This window comes from Lytechinus variegatus, chromosome 7, assembly GCF_018143015.1.
Source record: "Lytechinus variegatus isolate NC3 chromosome 7, Lvar_3.0, whole genome shotgun sequence".
NCBI lineage: Eukaryota > Metazoa > Echinodermata > Echinoidea > Temnopleuroida > Toxopneustidae > Lytechinus > Lytechinus variegatus.
Genome location: NC_054746.1, coordinates 14,344,627 through 14,368,037, shown reverse-complemented (window position 1 = coordinate 14,368,037; position 23,411 = coordinate 14,344,627). Strand labels below are relative to the sequence as shown.

Genomic DNA, 23,411 nt, shown 5'->3' with positions numbered 1-23,411 from the left:
CCTGCCCTAATACACAACTGAGTGACATGCAAATGAGATAGTCGATCATGGCGTCCCTCACTCACTATTTTTTTTTTATTGTTTGAATAATACAATATTTCATTTTTTACAAATTTGATAATAAGGACCAACTTGACAGAACCATAAAGTATTAAATAATGTTAATTCCAGATGATCAGGGAGGAATTAATCATTGTTTCACTTGGCAATGACTATGAGGAGAAAATTAGAATATTTCACATTTCATACAATACAAAATAAATAGTGAGTGGATGACGTCATCAGTCTCCTCATTTGCATAAAGACCAGGATGTGAATATAAATGTTATCTGAAATTAAGCGAAACTTTAAAATGTCATAACTTTCTTATTTTACACCCGATTTTGATGAAATTTAAGTGTTATGTTTGTTGGATTTTTCTCTTTTCATTCAAATCTACTTTTTGTTGGAGTGGACTTGTCCTTTAAGTATCAACCCTGTGATAGTCAATATGAGAGAGTACTGAATGTGATGAAATTAATTGATGCAAATTTTGAAATAATATTTGTTTTATTAAAACAATAGAATATGCATCATTTAGATGAATCAAACATCCGTCAGCTGCTTAAAGGGCATGTCCACCCCAACAAAAACTTGATTTGAATAAAAAGATAAAAATTCAACAAGCATCACGTTGAAAATTTGATCAAAATTGGATGTAAAATAAGAAAGTAACATTTGACATTTTAAACTTTCGCTTGATTTCACAAAACAGTTATATGCACATCCTGGTCAGTATGAACCGATGACGTCGTCCACTCTCTATTTCTATTTCTATGGATGTGCATATAACTGTTCAAAACTTTGAACTTTCCTTTTGTGGCATTCGATTTTGATGAAACTTTTAAGAAAAGTGCTTGATTGCTTTCTCTCTTTTCATTGGGGTGGACTTCCCCTTGTAGGCTCCACACACCTACGACACCTCATGTGTCCGTCTATTCCAGTTGAGTATCCTTATTCCTTCATCAACAATTACTATTATTATCATTGATAATGATTTAACTATGTAATATCTTTACTCTTATTTCATTTTTCCATGAATGCAATTAGAGTAAAGATATTACATAGTTAAATCATTATCAAATTCCGGTCATTATGTGTGTCGCTAATCATTCAAAGAAAATCGCATTTTCAGTTACTGTTATCATGTTGAACTTAGATCGACTACTTCGAACTGAAACTATCCGATTTCGGAACAGTGATGCCCTTCTCTCTAGCTTCACAAACATAGTTGGATAGTTTGACAACGTTTTGTCACTTATAAATGACTTTGTGTTTGATTAGAATGTTTCCTAAGGGTGTTTCAGTTCATTTTTTTTTACATGTAATACTTTGAAATGTTGTAGGCCTTCATTTTGTCATTGTTTGACATACCGTACTTCATCTATTGGCCTGTAATATTTTAGCTTGACTTTATTCAGTTATGGTTGAAGACTTGCAATGTAAGATGGACGAATCTATCTGAATAAACAACTTGAAGGAGATAATAATCAACAAAATGAAACTATTCACTGTTACTCAATGTTATTAGTGTTCTCATTGCCGTTAGACAAGTCATGATATGATAATCAATGTTGGACCTACTGTTTACCTACATGAAGATGGCTTTATGAGCCTGCAGTGTACATATACATTTTTGTCCTTCATTCCAAAGAAATACCGTAAGTGAAATGATTCATCTGTTGACATGTATTTTTTTAATAATATCTTTATAGAAATTGTTGCTTTGATACTGACAAATAAAGAGTACATTCAAGCTTTCATTTCATTTCATATAATTGCGATTTGATGATCCCTTTATGTGAGATAATTCTGCTCTACCTTTTATAATAATCAGATCAAGGCTCGGCACTAACTTTTTTTATCGGTGGCCCGTTCGAGCCACCAAATCATTTTTTTTTTGGTGGCCCGAAAAAGAGAAATATTTTCTATTAAAAAAAAACCCTGTAAGATATTCAAAGAAAGTTGCCAAAATCACGGATTAATTAAGAATCGATCGGAACATGTTTTAAAATTATTCTGATGCGTTAGAGAGAACTGCGCCCTTTGAAGAAATATAATAAACTCATCAGAAATAATTCATTTTTATTATGATGAATTATTAATCAACTTTCCGTCATGTTAATGAATTCTGTCTCATCTTGCCATTTTTGCACCGTTCTCAAACTTGCGTGATTTTTATTTCTTCAGCGATTGCAGCAGTTTATTCCGCAAGGTATATGAAATCAATTTTATGTCTCTGGCGAATAAGAATAATTTCAAGACATGCTCTGATGACCAATAATGAACAAGTCTTATTGCAAAATGAGTACCATGCTTTCTTTGAGTAATGGTCACAAAAATGGCGGATCCAGCATTTACCTGCGGGGGGGAGGGGGTAACTAAACGATATCGTTGATAGTGATAACAAGACATATTTTTTTAAAACTTCAGTCACCTCCTACCCCCCCCTTTTGAAGCCTGGGAGGGGGGTATTCAACACATTTGGGGACATTTTCCTATTGTCTGCTAAAGTGAACTGCAAGCCTATGCCACCATGCCACCCCAAAACCCCTCCCCTGGATAACAAATACATAATTCCCTTTTCTACAAGACAGCAATTTAACGTCACTCTTCTGTTCGAAAGAATTGCCTCTGCAGTGACCTTCTTTTTTGGGGGTGGGGGTGCATACCACAATTTTGATTGTCTTCATTTGGGCGAGTTGAAAAATATATAAAGCAAGGGCAAAGGTACTTGCGACTCAGTAAATACATACAACACACATTGTGATAGACTATTGAACACACAGCAATTACATGTACATGAGCAGTAAATGTATATTTCTACAGCCACCTGCCACCAAGAGTAGAAAATATGTGACATATTAATGGTGCACGCCAGGAGCAAGTCTCCTTTGGGAATTTTATAGACACCCTCTCTAAAAATGTCCAATAATCATTATCCTAATAAAACAAATCAGACACTCGAGGCAGAACTTCCCTGGATGTGGAAACGTGCATATAAGAACGTTTGCTGGAAGCCCAAGGGACAAGTGACGTAGCGACGGTAAAATTTGGAATCGATCGTTGTAGTTGCTTCAATCAGGTGTTGTAGGAAAAATAGACGGTGAATTTTTTTTATAAAGTGTTATATGATGTAATTTTTCCTGCTCTTTCTGATGGTGTCAATCAAATTTTTGGCTTTTGAAAAGCCTGGCTGCTAAAGCCAAAAAACTGGTCAAAACGTGCTTATAATCACGTTTTTGGAAGGACTGGCAGGAACGAAAACGTGCATATAAGCACGTGCGTGCTTATTTTCACGTTTTTCAAAACTTCTCAACTCCCCTACTGCCTAGCCAGGACGGCAGGAGGCTTCTATCTAGAGAGTAAAAATCATTTACTAACGTAAGGACTAAGGTTACTCTCATACGATGCCATTGATTCTATTCTATACATGTGCGTGTAGGTTGCCAAAACCTGAAACTTTCGCCCCCGAGATTTCTACTTTCTCACTAAAAGATCTAGCCCTAAATTACCCTAAATCATGTACATGGGATACAACTTTATATCCGACATTTCTATGCTATGGATTTTATTTTTAACACAAGAATTCATAAAAAAGGACAAAAATATCATGAAAAGAAGGAAGAGACTTGCCCGATCTTTACGCCGCCATCTTGTTTTCTATTGTTCTTCACCCACGTTACGCAATGCAAGCATCCGTATCGATTTTATTTGTAAAGAAGAATTCATCAAAAAAATGAGAAAAATATCATGACAAGAGGGAAGTGACTTGCCCGATGTTTACGCCGCCATCTTGTTTCCTTTTGTTCTTCGCCAACATTACAGACGTGTGCGTCGGGTAACTGGTAAAAATGTAAATGGTGAAAATGAGACGTTTCTTACCCAACCGATCTCCTGTAGATCCCTCGATCCGTTTGTCAACAAAGCAAAGACAATAGACCTGACCCTGAAGTTCCTGAACAGCTTCGTTATGACGTACATCTGGTTAGCAATGCCATTTTGAAGAACCATTCAATAGATATTATTATTTCACAAATACTAAAATTTAATACGCGGTTATGAATAATTAGTATATACTACTAATTATAATCGCGTAGTAAATTTTGACAGATGTAAAATAAGAAAGTTATGACATTTTTAAATTTCGCTTAATTTCACAAGACAGTTATATGCAATTCATAATCGGTATGCAAATGAGGGGACTGATGGCATCACTCACTATTTCTTTTGTATTTTATTAAATGAAATATGAAATATTCTAATTTTTCCTTGTTGTCCTGTGAAACAAAGTTTTATTCCTCTCAGAACATGTGGCATTACCATTGTTAGAATATTTCATGGTTCAATTAAGTTGGTCCTTACTTTCAAATCTGTAAAAAATGACATACTTTATAATTCAAACAATAAAAAACAAAAGAAATGGTGAGTAATAGACATCATTGACCGACTCATCTGCATGTCAGATGTCACTGAGTTGTGCATATCACCATTTTGTGAAAATAAGGGAAACTTTAAAATGCCATAACTTTCTTATTCTACATCCGATTTTGATGAAATTTTCTGCGTTCGGCTAGTTTGATTTTTCTCTAGTTATTCAAATCAACATTTTTCTGGGGTGGGCTTGACCTGGATTTAATAATGAAATGGCATTTGAAATGGCCTTTTTTAAATTGTATGTGATATGTCAGAGCTCTACATGTGTCAAAACATTTGTTTTTCTTAATGGTGACAAATGGTGACTTTTTCAGCATAGATCAGTGATCTGGTGAAATAAAGATGAGAAATGGTCCTGCTGCATGCACCCCCTACTATTGTTTTCCTCTTTCTATTTTTGTTTTCTTACTTACAGTGTACTATGGGTAGGTTTAAAGTACAAGTCATCCCCAACAAAAAGTTGATTTGAAAAAAATCCAACGAGCATGACACTGAAAATTTCATCAAAATCGGATGTAAAATAAGAAAGCTATGACACTATAGAGTTTTGATAAATTTCACAAGACAGTTATATGCAATTTATGGTCGGTATGCAAATGAGGGGACTGATGACATTACTCACTATTTCTTTTGTATTTTATTGTATGAAATATTCTAATTTTCTCATTGTCAATGATACAACAATTAATTCCCTTAACATGTAGAATTGGCATTGTTTAATACTATATGGTTCAGGCACGTTGGTCCTTATTGTCAAATCTATTGAAAGTTAATTTTGTATAATTCAAACAATAAAAAAAAAAATAGTGAGAGGTGGACATCATCAACTGAGTCACCTAGGTGTGCATATCACTGTTTTGTGAAAAATAAGCGAAACTTTAAAATGTCATAACTTTCTTATTTTACATCCGATTTTGATGAAATTTTCAGCTCTATGTTAGTTTGATTTTTCTCTCTATATATTCAAGTCAGGATTTTCCTGGGGTGGACTTGACCTTTAAAGACTGCACCAAAACAAAACCAGTACTTGCCCAAGAAAATTCTTGAAAAAAAAGTTTTTACCACTTCAAAAGAAAGTTTTGCCGTTTTATAAACCATTGACCTATTTCTCTGTTTTGACATGAAATGATCTACCTCGCTATTGCATTTCTTTTTTCAAAGTGATTTTATCTTGCCTGCCATGACCAAAATTAGGGCCAATATCATATCAACCCTAATTTTGGTCATTCTACTGTGAGAATTTTGCTTTCTTCTGTGTGAATTTTGCTTGCTTTGTATCAAAACACTTGCCTGACTCTAACTTTTACTTGCCCTGGGCAATCGGGCATGTACTTATGTAGCACCCTGCATGTAGGACTTCTCAATTTTCGTGCTCAAGTTTCATTCTTTAACATTATCAAAAGGTTGTGTACATGTAGGTACAAGTACAGCCATTTTGCTCTATATTGTTTGCGACTCTTACTGTAGTTACTCTGCTGTAAGTTATCTAACTTCTGAGCCCCACTATTAGGTGAAATAAAAAATTACATGTAACATTTATCTTTAAAGATTTATGAAAGTAGTGGCAGTAAACACTGATTTCACGATAAAGTCTTTACAACCAGGCTTAATTGCCACTACAGTATATCATCGAGGATCTAGATCTGGTACAGTTACATAAACTGAACTTTGTGAAATCTTGAAATTTACGCTGAAAAATGTTCACACTGAAGATCACTAACACAGATAAGTGCACGTGGGACAGTGTATTATTATTGCTTTGAATGTCGGTCCGACACTTGACCGAATCCCATGCTTACTTGCTAATTTCTCAGCAATTACACAATATCTTCCAGAATCCTTTGGCACATATTTTTTATTTATATACAAACAGACACTTCGGTGGTCATTTCATTGGATTCTGTATGAACTCATTTTGAAATCGTTACCACAACTGGAATTTATCTTCAATACAATATTTTCAGGTGCAGATTATGGATATATTTTGAGGCTCTCTGCAGTGACATTCTCTACCTGTGTCTTCGTGTGGACGACACCCTTTTTTCTATGTTCTGAAGATCTGGTCAGAGTCTTACAAACCAATCCACTACCACAGTAAACAGAGTGCATCAAAGATTCATTTCAGAGATTGAGCAAGCCATCCTTCTTTGTGGTTTGCCGTGTGTCGGAGTTAAAGAGGGGTTCTCCAGCTTTAGGACATGACTGCAGTAGAGTTTTGCGGCCTATACAGAATGTCTTCTTGTGATAGTGATAGTGAGGATAGGAGGGAGAAGGGGTCGGGAGAGGAGGTCAGACTGAATGTTTATGATATGGTAAGTCATAATAAGCCTGGGTCACTACTATGTTTATAAAATATTTATGAAAGAAAATACATCCATGTGACTAGGCCTACATGACAAGTACATTAATCGACATAAAAAGTCATGAATATTATGCAAATGTCAATATTTGTAGGGCAAGCCCATAGTGCACATTTTTACTTATACAGCAGACATGGGAGAACTTAAATAGGGACACCAATAAATGATTTCCAAGGTCAACAGTAGGAGGACCACTGGACTTGGAGTATTAAAGTCAATACGGCATGGACAGCATTTTCCCATCATTTCCTGGGTTTGTTACAGTACATTATTTATATATACCCCTCAAAAAAAGTTTGGAAATCTGTGTTTGGTCATTAATTTCTCCCAACTCCCAATTTTACACAATACATATTTTACATCATTCAAAAGATCATTTGATTTTCTTTAATATGATCATGCCATCACAAAAGAGCAGGATTCAAAAGTGTTGGATGAGGTCTGAATTGAAAAGCTGCAAAACGAGCAGAAATAGTCATGAAGGGTCAATACAGAATATGATTCTTTTGTCTGTGTCAATAGAGATGAAAATCCATTCAAATCAAGCCACTGCTTCTGTAGTGATGGTTCTGTGAGATAACATGGTTTGACTTTGAGTTGTGATTTGAAATACCCATGCATGTTTGTTTGCTTGTTATGTGTTTGCTTGTGCCTGAGGTGTGTTTGATTCCATGTTAATATTTATGTTTAGGTGCATGAAAACAAAAGAAACTCATCACCACTGAAAAAATATTGTGTCCTTTTGCAACTTTTGAATTTTGACCTTGCCTCACCTTTCAAGGCACTGCACCTCCATGTGAACCATAATCATATCATGTAGGGTGTCATTTTAAAGAGAATGAAATGCTCTATTCATTGATATTAATTACACATTGAAATTAACTAAAACCAAGGAGGGATTATCGATCAAAGTCAGATTTCCAAACTTTTTTTGACGAGTTTATGTTCAAACAGTAAATTAAAAAGAAAATGTTTGATATTTCCATGTCACACTCACAAAGTCAATTGAATTTCTAGAGAGACTACCAGGGATGTTCCACTTTAAATTTTGCAGGAAACTACAATGCTGGATCAATACGAACTGAACATCCCCCATTCCCAATCAGTAAATGTTCTGGTCTGCTCATCAGCCTTTCATAAGAAGTACAATCTGTAGTTCTTGACACCAGGCTGACTGACATTCAGTCTCCATACTATTTTTGAAACGACATATTTGTACATGTATAAATGTATGTCAATGTCCTGTATGTAGGCCTACACTACCAGCATCATTTAAATGATTGATTGTGTATAAACGTTTTATGTACATGTTGCTAAGATTAGGAATACCTGCTTTTAGATGTATGCCCTCTATTTTATATTCCATATGATGTTAGAGTTTAATTTCAAAGGCATTAAATCAAGTTATGACCCAAATTAATTTTTAAAGGGATGGTCCAGGCTGGATATATTTATTTTTCATTAAATAGAGTAAAATTCACGGAGCAAATTGCTGAAAATTTCATCAAAATGGGATAACAAATAGCGAAGTTATTGAATTTCAAAGTTTAGCAATATTTTGTGAAAACAGTTACATGCACATCGTCATGAATATTCATTAGGTGGGCTGATGATGTCACATCTCCACTTTCCTTTTTCTTATGTTATTACATGAAATCATAAATGTTTCATTTTTTCATACATGTGTAAATGATGTGTCTCCATTATAGTAAATTAAGTTGCGGCAATAAATAACTACATGTAATGCACTTAATCAGTCGTCAATCCCATTGTTTTTAGTTCTTGGTAGAATTTTTTATTAATAAACCTCATTTCATATATATATAATGCAAAAGAACAAGTGGGATATGACATCATCAGCCCACCTAATGAATATTCATAACAACGTGCATATAATTGTTTTTACAAAATATTTCAAAACTTTAAAATTCAATAACTTTGTTATTTGTTATCCAAGTTTGATGAAATTTTCAGCTTTTTGCCACGTGAATTTTACTCTATTTATTTAGATATGAATATTTTCAGTCTGGACCATCCCTTTAAATATCTGTATCTTTAATAGACAATGTACTATATCACATTAAAAATATTTTGGGAAGGTTGGCCAAAATTGATTACAAGTTAAGGTTCATACCAAAAACCATTTAATCCAAAATATTTCGTTTAAAAAGGAGCATATAATCCACTTTTTTAGGTTATGTAGGATTTATTAATTTAAATGGATAGCCCTACTCCCTGCTTGAAATATTGTGATTTGAACAGATAAAGTAAAATCAAACATTCACAAGACTAACAACTGCACAACAGTTGGAGAAGGATTGTTAAAAGTTATGTCATTTGAAATATATTGTTTTGGTGCAGAATCGTTTCGTGCACCACTGATGACTTCATAAATATGCAATGAGTGAGCTAATGATATTATTTCCCCTCTCATTTTTTTTCTTCATTACATGAATATTGATTTTCTTTTTACTCATTATAACAATATGATGTAATATAGCTTTGATGTGTCAGATGAATACTGAAACTTATTTTGTTACAAGGGAGGTATGATTTGCCCACATGCATTAAAATGTTAAATATTTTTTTTTTAAGAAAAAGGAAGGATGTGACATCAGCCCATCTATTCATGACAACATCCATGTAACTGTTTTCACAAAATAACAAAAAGATAATCGTTGATATAACTCATTTCATTTCAAAATTTGTTTAACCTGGAGTTCCTCTTGAACCAAATTTCCTGAAGTTACAGTATGTATTCAGATTTTTATAAAGCATGTGTAGAGCTACAAGTCTACATTGTCATGTCTATTATTAAAATTTGATGTAACTAGAGTTACCCCTCTTTTTACGAATATTTTTTTAATTTACATCTAGTTTCATATAGATTGAGACGTTGTACTCACTTTAGAAAAGAAACATGAGACAACATGCAAATTGTACTGTGCTAGTATTACACTGCACATACTGTAGGCCTATATGGTTAATTTCCATTTTTAAATGTAGGCAGAAATGGTCATTCAACTATACCGAAAAGAGTTTAACCCATGGTAATTGAAATTACAATTACATTTTGCAGAAAAGGAATAAATCAACCGAAGTTTTTTTCTGAATAGGGCAAAACTGAAATTACACACGTAAGAAAAAAAATCTTTAAACCTGAAATACTAGATTTTTTAAAAATACATGATTTGATTTAATCTACAGTGTAAGATGATAACCCTCATCAAACTGAAATGAAATGGGATAAATGATAATATTGTTCTGATGCTCATCTTTATGACATTACCTATTACAAAGTTATGTGGGTTTTATTTTCTTTGTATTACATGTAAGTTGGATGTTGGCCATTGTCCATACTGTAGTTTGAAAAAAAATACAACATATCTTTGACTGGTCTGTCACCTCTTTTCTGTTTCTGTTGCAGTATTGGACCAATGAATATACAACAACATTAGGATTAGGTGTTTATCATACTGGCATTCAAGTTTATGGAAAAGGTGAGTACAACTTGGTGGTCCTGTAAAGTAAACTTGCACAAATAGTAGCGAACAATACTTTATAATAACACACATGCATGGACAGCAATTGCATTTTCATTACCTTACAGTATTTTAGAAGATTTTCCTGAATATACTGAAGAAGGTCAGGGGCCTAAAGCTTTGCAACAGAGTGTGTTACCGTGCTTCATTCTTGACTATCATCTCCATGCACTCTTCACGCATATGAATATTACAGCTGATCGATTTGCCCGGATGAATAGAAAATCATGATATTGGCAGATTTGTGTAAACTTTTGACCTCCCTCCCCCACTGGGAATGTTATCATAATTAAAAATAAAAAGTAAGTTTACATGTATACAGCAGGTTGAAAAACAAATTTTTTTCATGCATTGCATTTTCATGACCTTACAGTAATTGCATCAGTACAGCAGCTGTTCTAGACAGTCTATTGTGCAGTATTAGGCTGAGTGAGAGATAATCTCTTGATGTCGTCCTACCCATGCCTAGATATGACAATCTATTCATTCTTTATATGAACTAACATGTAGCAGCATATATATGAAGCACAGTTGAATCAGAAGTAGGATTGCAAATCAGGAAACATACATGTATGCATGGAGATTGTATCTTTTAAATAGGGAGGGTTGAAAGAAATACAGCACAATGAATAATTGATTGGAATTCCTTACACTCAGTGTTTTTTGTGCGGTTAAGATTCTTATGGTCCTGCATATTATGTACATGTATTGACGATGCTGAAATTGTTTTACTCTGTTCTGTTTGTAGAATACTTATTAGATTTTTTCATAGGTAGCAATACATGATTGCAGATTATATTGTAACTTAATTCCATTTTATAGTAAAAAAATAAAGTGGGCAAAGATTATTACTCCATAAATATTTGACTATAGCACTAGTTTGGAGAAGAAAAAAAACAACTTGTGACAGTCTGATTCACAAAATGTGACCCCAAATTTTATGCGTAATAGCTGTCCTAAATATACATGTATACATACAGTTTGTTGAGGGGTATTTTTCAAAATGTGATAATTTCAGATACATACAAATATATGTAGACCTATGTACAAACACATATGTTCAATATACAGTGACTAGGCAAGAGGAATGAGAATTCTCATAGTTAAAGGGATAGAATAGAGGTGATGGCAAATAAATCCCATTGCGATGAAATTACAGGTACATGTAGTATCATGTTTATACTTTGCATGCATCAAAGAAGTGTAAAATCGTGTGACATTCCTTCTTTGAATCCTTGCGAATTCGGTGTTTATGTCCGCAATATTATGGTAAAAAAAGGCACAGGTGCCTCCATGCCTACAAGCTTGACTTTAATTAAATGATGCATTGCTTCTGGTATTTACATACATGTAGGCAAATTGTGTTTGTGTGCGTGTGTTTGAGTTGGTACTTGAACTCTAATAGACAACACTGTCGTCAAGAGAAACAAATAAAAAATATATATATATTTCCGCCACTTTTGAATCAAATGTGCTCGTACAAACAGTGATATTCTTATTTAAGTTCAGGGTTGTATTATGAACTCTATTCTAGTTGACAAGATACATATAGTTAATCTAAACCATATTGCCCATAAATACACTGAACACATACATAGCATGCTCTATATAAAACGCTGAAAATTTCATCTTCTATTTCCTTTTCTGAAGTTCACTCTATGACAACACACTTGAATAATCTTTTTCATTCGCTCCCCTACCCATTGACCTGTTTAGAAAGCCATGATGGTCTCCGGCTTATACCCCAATCTTGGCCCTGATCAATATTTAATAGATTGCTCTCTGCACTGCTCTTGCTTTTCCAACCACGTAAAGACCTGCAAAATTGATTGCTGTCTGTGCAGTCTGGGGATATTAATTTGAGGGAGATGGATGAAGGAATAATGCTGAGTATTTTCTTCTTGATCAGGAGAGAGAGAGAGCCATGCCAGCAATCAAGGCTTTTTGTCTCTCTTGGGTATGTTGCTTTGGGAGTGATAAAGTATGGATTTAAATTACAGCATTGATCCCAAGAGATTCCCATGGAGGTGTTAACGCTGATATAACCTTTCGAAAGAAATGATTGATACAGGTGTCGTTATTTGATTTGAGTGAATTTTCATCTTGATCTTTCCATATTCTCAAAATACATTGATACAATTTTTTAAAGCATTTTTGTTAAAACTTTAATGCATGCAGAAGTGTTATTGAAGTTTTGAAATAAAAATATTGCTTTGAAATTTTTGATATCGTAATCCAGATACACAGCACAGCATCTATCATTTTGTGATTATCATTTTGATTGTATTCTTTACAGATTCATATTTTCTAAATTAGAAGTTGCTAAAAAGTCACTGACACTACACACACTGTGTTTTTCAATCATATTGCATTAGTGTTTAGTGTGGTTTGTTTTTATTGTTATTACACCAGCCTTTTGCTCCATGTACTGTTACAATACAAGCATTTGTATTTATTCGATTTGGGATGACAGAGTCGAAAGAAATCTTTTCTTATCTTTTGAAATGATACATGAAAGGTAACATTTACCTAGGACCTCTGTCTAGGTGGTTTCAAACCGCCTCGATCATAAGAATCCCTGTTAAATTATGAGAACTTTTTAGGCTAAAAAATACCCATTAATTATTCCTGCATTCACACCGCCCCGAAACATACCCTTCTGGATAAGTTCCTGAAGTTACGAGCATGCGCAGTATGGTCTGATAAGCAGGCAAGGCGCGAGATTCAAAATCACTAGCCCAGCAGCTACCCACGGCTCCAGCGCCCAACTACATGCTGGGTTAAAAGTTCCCGTAAATTGCATTCACATTGCCAAAATAACTGCGACCTTGGACAAATCCTCGCGAAAGTTCTCGTAATTTCGACAAGTACCTACTATTTAATATGGGTACTTTCTTTCAGGGAGATTATGCATAATTTGCTTTCACATTGCCAATATATTCTGATCGGGATGAATTTCCCGATCAGTAAATACCTGGAACTGATGAACTTTGAGGTGGTCTGAAACCACCTAAGGAGAAGGTATGATTTTTCCCATGCAGTCAAGTGAGACAACAAATAATGATAACAGAGTACACATATTGCATGTATTTATGTTAAGATGAATTTTCCCTTTGACAGTGGTGAAGCCATAAAAGTGACTGTGGGCATTTTAAGATGTGTTTTTACAAGTTGTTTTGTTTTTATTAAAGGACAAGTCCACCCCAACAAAAACTTGATTTTGAATTAAAAAAGAAAAAAATTCAAAAAGAATAACACTGAAAATTTCATCAAAATCGGATGTAAAATAAGAAAGTTATGGCATTTTAAAATTTCGCTTCATTTCACAAAACAGTTATATGCACATCTCGGTCGGTATGGAAATGAGGAACTGATGACATCACTCACTCACTATTTCTTTTGTATTTTATCATATGAAATATGAAATATTTTGATTTTCTCGTCATTGTCATGTGAAATGAAGTTTCATTCCTCCCTGAACACGTGGAATTCCATTATTTCAACATTTTGTGCTGCAGGCAAGGAGGTCCTAATCGTCAAATTCGTAAAAATTGAAATATTGTATAATTCAAACAATAAAAAACAAAAGAAATAGTGAGTGAGTGACATCATCGACTCTCTCATTTGGATGTAACTGGCTCGTTCATATAATTATATTGTTAAAAATAAGCGAAACTTTGAAATGTCATAACTTTCTTATTTTACATCCGATTTTGATGAAATTTTCAGCATTGTGCTCGTCTGATTTTTCTCTATTGATTAAAATCAACATTTTTTTGAGGTGGACTTGACCTTTAAATGGATTTCTAAAAAGAAACCATAGACAAAATTTCTGAGCTTTACCATTTCCAGTATGATCTCTACCAATCTGTATTGTGTATAGGCCTACTTGTACATAAGACTACAATGGGGGGGGGGGTACATGTACATGTAAATCTGCTTGCATTAGCCTGTACTTGTACATTTATGTACATGCACACAGTGTATGTTTTTTGTACAAGCTCAATACAAGTACATGCAGATATTTATAAAAAGAAATGTTTAAACAGTGTATGAAATCCTACATGTAGGTAGACCTTCATAAAAGTTTATTACACTCACAAATTATGCATCTAAAAAAACTTAATTTAATACTCTGCAAGAAAATATGAAATTCAATATAGATATAAATTTCAGTACTCATTTTCAATCCATACACTATGTAGTACTAACTTTACTCTGTCATTCTTACAGTGTACTGAACATGTACCTGTATGAAATAAAAATTTAAGCTATTCAATGACTGCCAGTAGCTTCTTACAAGGCCTACATGTTTACAGTGATTTTTCTACAGATTTAATATTCAATAATTTTTTCTATGTGATTCTAATGCATTTCCATTTATGTCAGCAAATGGATATGATAATGACACGAAATTCATTTAAAATTATTTATTTTCATGAGTGTGAATTTAGATATTTTTTTCTAAATCATTGGTAAAATAAATATATGTACCCTTTTCTTACTCGTTAGCCAAATATTCCCTAACTCCGTACTAGAAGTGGGGCTAAATCAAATGGCAAGATAACCCCCACCTTTAGTCCAGGGTTAATCTTGGTCACATTTTTGCAGAGTGGGCTACCCCCCCCCCCCTTAGTAGGGGACTCTGTTGCCAGGTTTGCATAAGTACCGACAACTGAACGGTACAGGTTTTAGGCCTAACTGTTCTGAAAAATTCTAGAATGTCATACTTTCTTATTCAACATCTGACTTTGATGAAATTTTCAAATAAACTTTAATGATATGGACTTCCTCTGAACAATAATTCCGCAATACAGAAGTGGTTTTACCATTAATAAAAAAAAATCTGAATATGTTTAATATTCATGATTCCATTTTTTGCACAACTTGAACTACATTATATTTTGCACTAATTGAATTCAATTATTCAAATGAATGGCCTATAGATTTATCCTGATTAATTTGAAGGCCTTTGTATTCTCCTGCTTTTGTCAAGTTTTGTGTGTCAGGTTTTATCAATGCCATGAGAGCTCTGCCCTGTACATTTAAGATGTTCACTAAGTTCTATATCATCATTGTGGTACATTGTAATTTGAGCCTGTAATGTTCATGTATATATTCCAGCCTGGGGAATAAGAAATGTATGAATATTAAAGCCTTTTTGGCCGGCCACAATCCCTCATCACTCAATCCTTGGGGGTGTGACATTCAAGGCAAGCAAATACTAGTAGCCATCGTGTCACCTGCTATCCTCCAGCACCTAATGTACATGACTTGTATGTATGTATGCCAGTAAGGGTGTTTTTATTTTAAAGGTCAATTCCACCCCAGGAAAATGTTGATTTGAATAAATAGAGAAAAATCAAACTAGAATAATGGTGAAAATTTCATAAAAATCGGATGTAAAATAAGAAAGTTGTGCTTTGTTAAAGTTACGCTTATTTTTCACAAAACAGTGATATGCATAACTCAGTGTCATGCAAATGAGTCAGTCGATGATGTCCATCACTCACTATTTCTTTTGTTTTTTATTGTTTGAATTATACAATATTTCATTTTTACAGATTTGACAATAAAGATCAACTTGACTATTAATGCTAATTCCTCATATTCAGGGAAAATTAACCAGTTTCACTTGACAATGAGGAGAAAACTAGAATATTTTCATACTTCATATAATAAAAATACTAAAGAAAGAGTGAGTGGATGATGTCATCAGTCTCCTCATTTGCATACAAACCAAGATGTGCATATAACTGTTTTGTGAAATAAAGCAAAGCTTAATATTTTTTTTACTCTAATCAACTCTTTGTTGGGGTGGACTTGTCCTTTAAATATCCTTCAGACATAGTAAATGTTGTTAAGCTGTAGGGAATTCGAAAACATAATAACCCTCACCAAACCCTCATGAGTGCCATATATGATTTCAGTATCATTTTTATTGTTTCATTTCTTTACTTTTTAAATACATCTTACCCTGATCAGGGTCCCATTTCATTTGTTATAATAAATGCTTAACTTCTGGTAAAGTTTAATATCAGCCAGTCAAGTTGAATGATTTCAGTAGCTTTAAACAGATATAAATAGCAAATTTGTGATCATATGAATTTTTATTAAATGGGACCCAGGCCTGACTTTACAAATATTAAAAATGTAAATAATTATGATCTGAGATATTATGGAGATGTATATTTGAATGTGAAGTAGTTAGTGTACAATATGGTTGTAATACAAAGTACATGTACTTCTATAAGTTTATACACCATATACATGTACTACCGGTACTATTATCAGCTGTCACTCATATAGCTTGCACCAGCTGTTAATAAATTGTAATCACAAACTAGGCTATCCTAAAAAAAAAAGAGCAGAGCTCTACAGTGTATAATGGCTAAATCAAACAATTGACATAAATTTGATAAGGGACAATCACATATATCCTGTATAATACAACTTTAGCAAAAATGTACTGTGCAAAGATCTGTACACAGGAGGTAGGGTTCACAGTCAATGCAAAATGTTGCCTTCAGTACATACATCTACAGTGTCAAAAGGAAACATGCACTTTACATTATTAACAGTGCTATAAAAGGAAAACATTAAGTATGCTGGAAATAAAAGAGTAAAACACCTAAAACGTAGCTACACTGTATGTATGCCTACATGTTAAAAGAGAAAACTATACCCTCTGTTTTTTTTTGTTTTTTTTTTAACTTTTAAAAGGAAAATAAAACACTTGAAACAGATAGCTTTTGCAAAAACAGAAAAATCAAAGAAACAGATTTAAAGTTTGAGAAAAAAATTGAATCGATAATAAGAAAGTTATGAGCATTTGAGATTTAGATCATTATTGTAATGTAGATCCACCCATTGGCAATGCGACAAAGATGTGTGATATCAAATGTGAACAACTTTCCCATAATATTTCAATTAAAATGCCTCTTTTATCACATCTATCAGTAGATCACATATTAGCTATCACATATTCTTTCTAGAGGAGGGCATGTTATACAGATTTTCAAAGAATACTTTATGGATTAAAGAGTTTGTATCTTCCTAAGAAAGAGCAAAAATAAACATTTTCAGGGTATTTTAGAGTCCTTCAAAGGGAAAGTTGTTCACACGTGACATCACAAATAATTGTCACATTGCCAATGGGAGGATCTCCATAGCATTTATAGTGATCAATATTCAAATGTTCATAACTTTCTCATTATTTGTCAAATTTTTCTTAAACTCGCTTTGATCTTATTCTTTGATTTTTCTGTTTCCACAGAAGCTAACTTGTTCCAAAGGTTTCATTCCCTTTAAATAAGATCAGTCTCGTCTGTATGACCATTAAAGGGGAAGTTCACCCTGAAGAAAACTTTGTTGTAAAAATAGCAGAAAAAATAGTAAAAAATATTGGTGAAGGTTTGAGGAAAATCCGTTAAAGAGTAAGAAAGTTATTAGAGTTCAAAGTTTTGGATTTGTGACGTCATAAACGAGCAGCTGCCCCATGTGTTATGTAATATAAAATGCATGAATTTCAAATTTTTTATGGTTCCTGATAACTTAATTTTTTTTTCTATTCATGATCGGGTGTGAAATGATTTGTCTATTGATATACAAAAGGTACAGTGAAAACCATTCTCAATTTTCTGAAAAAAGTGACATCTCATCGATTTTTTACCATTCGCTATGTAGGAATGCTGCTCGCATATGACGTCACAAATCAAATAATTGAAATTCTAATAACTTTTTAATTATTTGATGAATTTATCTCAAACCTTCGGCAATATTTGTTATTATTTTTTCTGCTATTTTTACAATAAACTTACTCTCAGGGTGAACTTCCCCTTTAAGTATGATGATGCATGTTTTCAGACTTTCAATCATTGAAGCATACATGTAAATCACAATGTGTCATCTTAAACTTTCATCAATCATGACTTTATTCTGAGTGATGATATGATCTTTCATTTTGACAGGAAATGAAATATGAATGTCTTTGCAACCCATGCAACAGCAGCCAGAATGCCAGATATTCATTTCTCCCCCCCAAAAAAAAAAAAGAAGAAATTTGTGAATTGAGTAATTGAAAAACCAAGAATTGTATCACATGACAAGATATCATAACATCTCTTGGGAAAAGTAAGAAGTCTTAGTCATTGAAGCATCAAGAATAATGCTTCAGTGATCACAGCAAAGTGTTCAAATATGTATTGATGAGTCATAGTCATTCACCCATGTCTGATGTCTGATAACATTTTTGCAGCTCCATTGAAGTACAAAAGCTACATATCTCTTTTTTTTAATGATATGCAACTCATTATATGATAGCCAGGTTATTTCCAACATAATGTACGTGTACATGTAGATTACCTGCAGATATTACAACCCACATGTATAATACATAACGGTAGTTGCTAGCATATTTATGCCATGCTTTCCTCAATACCCAATGTATATATTGGAATATTTTTTCATATGGCGTCATTGTGCAGAATACCAGTATGCAAGGAATCTTGCCAAGGTACATAGCCACATAGGCCTACTTCTGATTTGACTCTGATTTTTAGAAACATTTCTTTGTTTAACTAGAGTGCATATTCTATTCAAATCAAAATCATTGTAAACTCAGGGTTGACTACCTTTGGACACTATGAAAAAGATTGAATCCTTTAAATAAGCTAATTTTCTCATTTTTTAATTTATGAAAACTATAATATTGTTTCGGCTATTCCCAGAGGACTTTCCCTGGCAAATTATTGTTGGCTTTCGTTATTGGGGCGGCAAGTCACATGACATTCTACTGGTTACTGTTGGTAATTTATTTTGTCAGGTTTGTCACTCAAAATCAATGAACAATCTTATTCTTCTAACACCTTGGCTTCTCTTTCCTGTTTATGACAGAGTATGCATATGGAGGACATCCGTTCCCATTCACTGGAATATTCGAAATAGAGCCCAGAGATGTTACAGATTTAGGAGAACAATTTAGTTTCAAGTAAGTCCTAGGTGAATTAATGATTTGACTTCCAAAATATTGCATTGTCAAGTCATCCTCTTGTTTGATAGAAAACAACCTTGTACAGACTGTGACAATATTCAGTATGTTCAGTCAATATAGAATCTAGATTAGCTTTTATTTAGTATTTGTAGCAATAGAAGGTTGAATTACAATTGAAAATGCAAAATTAAATATAAAAGTAAGGGGGAACCAAACCTTTCAAGATCATAAACTGGTGTTGAGAAATATAACAAAAAACAGAATGGTAAGAGTAGAAAGATATTCGGTTTAAGGAATATGAAAGTTGTGACCATTTTAATGATGCTATCACCTAAAGACTAGCTACATGTGATTTGAAATTGACAATTCAGTAAAATGAATCTTGAATAGTGGTCGAGATAGCTTTCCTATGGGCAGTGTATAGGCCAGGGATTTCTATTTTCCCACAAGCACCTTTGCCCTTTGACTCTGAAATAAAGATATTTTGCTGTATAATGTCCTGATGAAAGAATACAATATGATTTAAAACTTGAAAAAATTACATTTTAGCCATTTTGTGTAAGAGCATATGGAAGCTGAAACATTCACTCTCTTTAATTGAATACAGGACCCCGTCTAACAAAGAGTTGCGATTGATCTGAGCAATCACAACTATAGACGGCAAGCAACGTCAAAATCTATTATTCATGTTTCATCAAAATATTTTCTAACTATGATTTACATGTATATTCATACATTCATTGTTTTCTTGAAAATTCACTGTGCTTCTCTTTGTTTACAAAGGACATTGTACAAATTTCCTGTAGAAAAAAATCATGACACTGATGGATTTCCATAGATTGATGATTGATTGGATCAATTGTAACTCTTTGTATTGATGGGGCCCAGGAATCTAGTTTTATACATGTACATGTATGTGCATACAGGCACTGAGGTGTATCAGAAGGATAAATTTGCCAGCTTTCTATAAATTTTAGATGTGCATATTGCTGAATATTTCAGTGGCATGAAACAAATTATGTGCGCTGTAACTTACAGCATACATAATTTGTTTCATGCACTAATATGGGTTGTATACAATGAAGTGCTGCAAGTCCGACGCCATGTTTGGTTCAGTTTGGCTGGGTTTGATATTTTTTCCTGAACTTTTGTGTGGTGCGGGGTTTAGCAATGTATGACTATTAAAATAAATTATAGAATTCAAATAAAGAATGCCATTACAGAGCAAACAAGGTTTTCAATATAACGAGGGTCTGTACATAAGCAATTTTTTTTTAAGGAATAGTCATAAAAATTATTGAGTAAATTTATTTATTCTCTGTTTTAAACAAAATAAAAGTAAAACAAAAATAAAAATTCCTCAGAGAATATAATGAAAATGCAAGAATGATGGTAGAAACAGAATTTCAAAGAACAGAATATTTTTTTCATTTTAACTTCATCAAAATATGATTATGATAATCGTTTCGGGGGAAAAAATTGTGAAGAAACGATATGGCCCCTGAAACTGTATTGTGTTTAACCCAGCTAGATCTGCCACTGTCTCAATAAGTTGATTTTTGGTGGGAGTACTTGTCGCAGACTCGCAGGGGCAAATGTCATAGAACCTAAGAATGTTTTTCTTGTTGATTTTACAGGGAGACGATAGTTCTAGGTCAGACCGACCTCACAGAGGAAGATGTTGTTAAAGTTGTTGACTGTCTCGGTAAGAAGTATCCCGGTGAGGCATACCATCTCATACACAAGAACTGCAATCACTTCACCCAGGAATTAGTACAAGTAAGATGCTTTTCAAAGCAGGGAGGGGTTTCACAGAGTCAAGTCATGCTTAAATGCTGATGCATACATGATATGTAACATACAATCTTATTGACTAATATGCTGTAGCGTGCGTCCTGTTCGCTTGATTTGACCAATACGGTGATGTCTTTTATACCACACGCGACTTGGAATGTAATTGTGACTCAAAGACTCTCTTAAATCATTGTGAAACACCTCCCCCTATCAATGTACAGGTATAAACAAGATGCAAGGACATGCTATGACATCTTCCCACTTCAGGCGTTTTTCACATAATGAGGTCTGACTGGCATCCCTAGGGATGCTATGATGATTTGAAATTAACATTAAAATTTAAATTTGTCAGGTATATTGTTGATAAAACTTAAGTTTGTAATTTATCATTATTATTACCATTATTTGTCTTTATTGTTACAAAAAAAATGATTATCAACATGAATACAATTCATCCCATTATTAGTATCATTTATACAAAATGCCAATATTATAATTATTGCTAACATGTGTCATTAATGATAAAAAGGAGAAGGATGTAATTGTTGTAATAGTGCAGAACAAATACTGATTCCAGCATTTTAGTTGTAAATATCAAGAAAATGCTTTGCTAATAATTGATTGTAAGAATAAAAGTTTGTGAAATGGGTTTTGATAAATTATGTATGTACATGTAGGTTGATATTTTATCTAGAGCTATTATTATCGTTCTTTACTTTGATGTTTACTTTGATGTGGAGGCTTAATTTATCTTTATTTACCCTTCCAGGAAACATTGGCTCTCTGGTTTATGAATTGTTTGTAAGGGAGTGGCTGTTTTTCCAAGAATAGATTTAAACTGATTTACCCTTGTTTCTACTTCCACTCTATCTATAGATACTCTGTGGCAAGGAAATACCATCATGGATTAACCGGTTAGCCGCTGTAGGAGCACGCCTGCCCTTCATGGAGCGGATGCTACCCAAGGAGTGGCTTACCCCTCTAGCCCTAGTGGAGAACAACTCTGTCAAAGAACCTGAACCCTCAAGAACACCTAGTGACTCAGAAACAGGCAGCAAATCATCGCTGTTATGACCACGCTGAATCCTCCTTGGGGAAGGGTTTTTACACTAGAGTGCCACAGGGATGCCATGTGCGCTTGCTTTTATCGTGACTTGAGGAGAGGTGACAGATACGGAGGGTGTTTCTTGAGAGCAGTTAGCCACCGAGCCATCGTTCCCCTTGTTTAGCAGATAGTACCTCTCTATTTATTTGATTGTAACATCAGTAAACAGAATGCGTACACTTTGCGGATGGTTCCAGATCCAGGCTCGCATCGAAACCCAAATATACATTTACTCTACTAATATATCTATACTGGGGTGTACAAGATATAATTTATCCAATTATTATTGTTATAATAATTTTTATTATGACTATTGAAATAATGTTTACTGATAAGGCAACCCTGTATCAATAAAACTACACATAAATGGCATGGATCTGAGATAGTTCTTTGACATACAGAGGCTCTCTTTTAGTAAATGTTACATCTGTTCAACAATAGTGTGGAACTGAAAAAAAATGGTTGAGAATATATGAGGTCCAGAAATGGTACATTCGTTCAATCAAAATATCACTATTTTGCCACCAGACACAATTCCTATCAGTTCCTGAAGCATTTATCAAGAATTTTTTTTTTTTTTTTTGGTATATTTCCTCCTGCCTTTTAGGATAGAAAGACAGAACAAGCATGCTGCACTGTGCCTTCAGAGATTGTATATTTAATCAAGAGAAATTGTGGTATTCATGATATGAGGTCATCCTTTCAAATATTGATATTAAGCCTGAGTCGAATCGATTTTAAAATCGGTGTTCAATCGATGTCATCGACCACCGGTGCAGATTTTGCAAAATCGGTGCATCGAAAAAAAAAAATACGTCAGCCGGCCGATTCGTTTGGTTTACACAATCAATCATCAAAATATCAGTAATGTCCAACTTTACTACTACTTACTTGATTTCTATTGCCCCCAAAATGAAACCGAATGAGTAATTATGATGCTATTCACCATTAATTTGAAGTTTATTTCGATCATAGTTCGAGTCTTACTCGTCTGCTCGTGCCGAGATAATTTATGCACGATGAATTCATGAATGGAGTCATGGCCATCGATCGTGCATGCGCAGTACTGTTCTTTAATCAAACCAGAAAATGGCCGGAAATTGACGCGATCAACGTAAAATAAATCTTGCTTTCATGAACAA

The 23,411-nt window shown here is 33.7% G+C and overlaps 1 protein-coding gene across 1 annotated transcript in view; it reads left to right on the top strand.

The window, feature by feature from the left end:
• LOC121418511 (deubiquitinase DESI2-like) overlaps positions 1-22,625 on the top strand; it is a 29,252-nt gene extending 6,627 nt beyond the window's left edge. The window contains exons 2-6 of the mRNA XM_041612424.1: positions 6,441-6,788; positions 10,264-10,336; positions 19,274-19,367; positions 21,008-21,149; positions 22,041-22,625. Coding sequence (XP_041468358.1) covers positions 6,675-6,788; positions 10,264-10,336; positions 19,274-19,367; positions 21,008-21,149; positions 22,041-22,238 — 621 coding nt within the window. The 5' untranslated portion in view covers positions 6,441-6,674 and the 3' untranslated portion in view covers positions 22,239-22,625. The remainder of the gene's footprint in view (positions 1-6,440; positions 6,789-10,263; positions 10,337-19,273; positions 19,368-21,007; positions 21,150-22,040) is intronic.
• Positions 22,626-23,411: the final 786 nt, after the last annotated feature.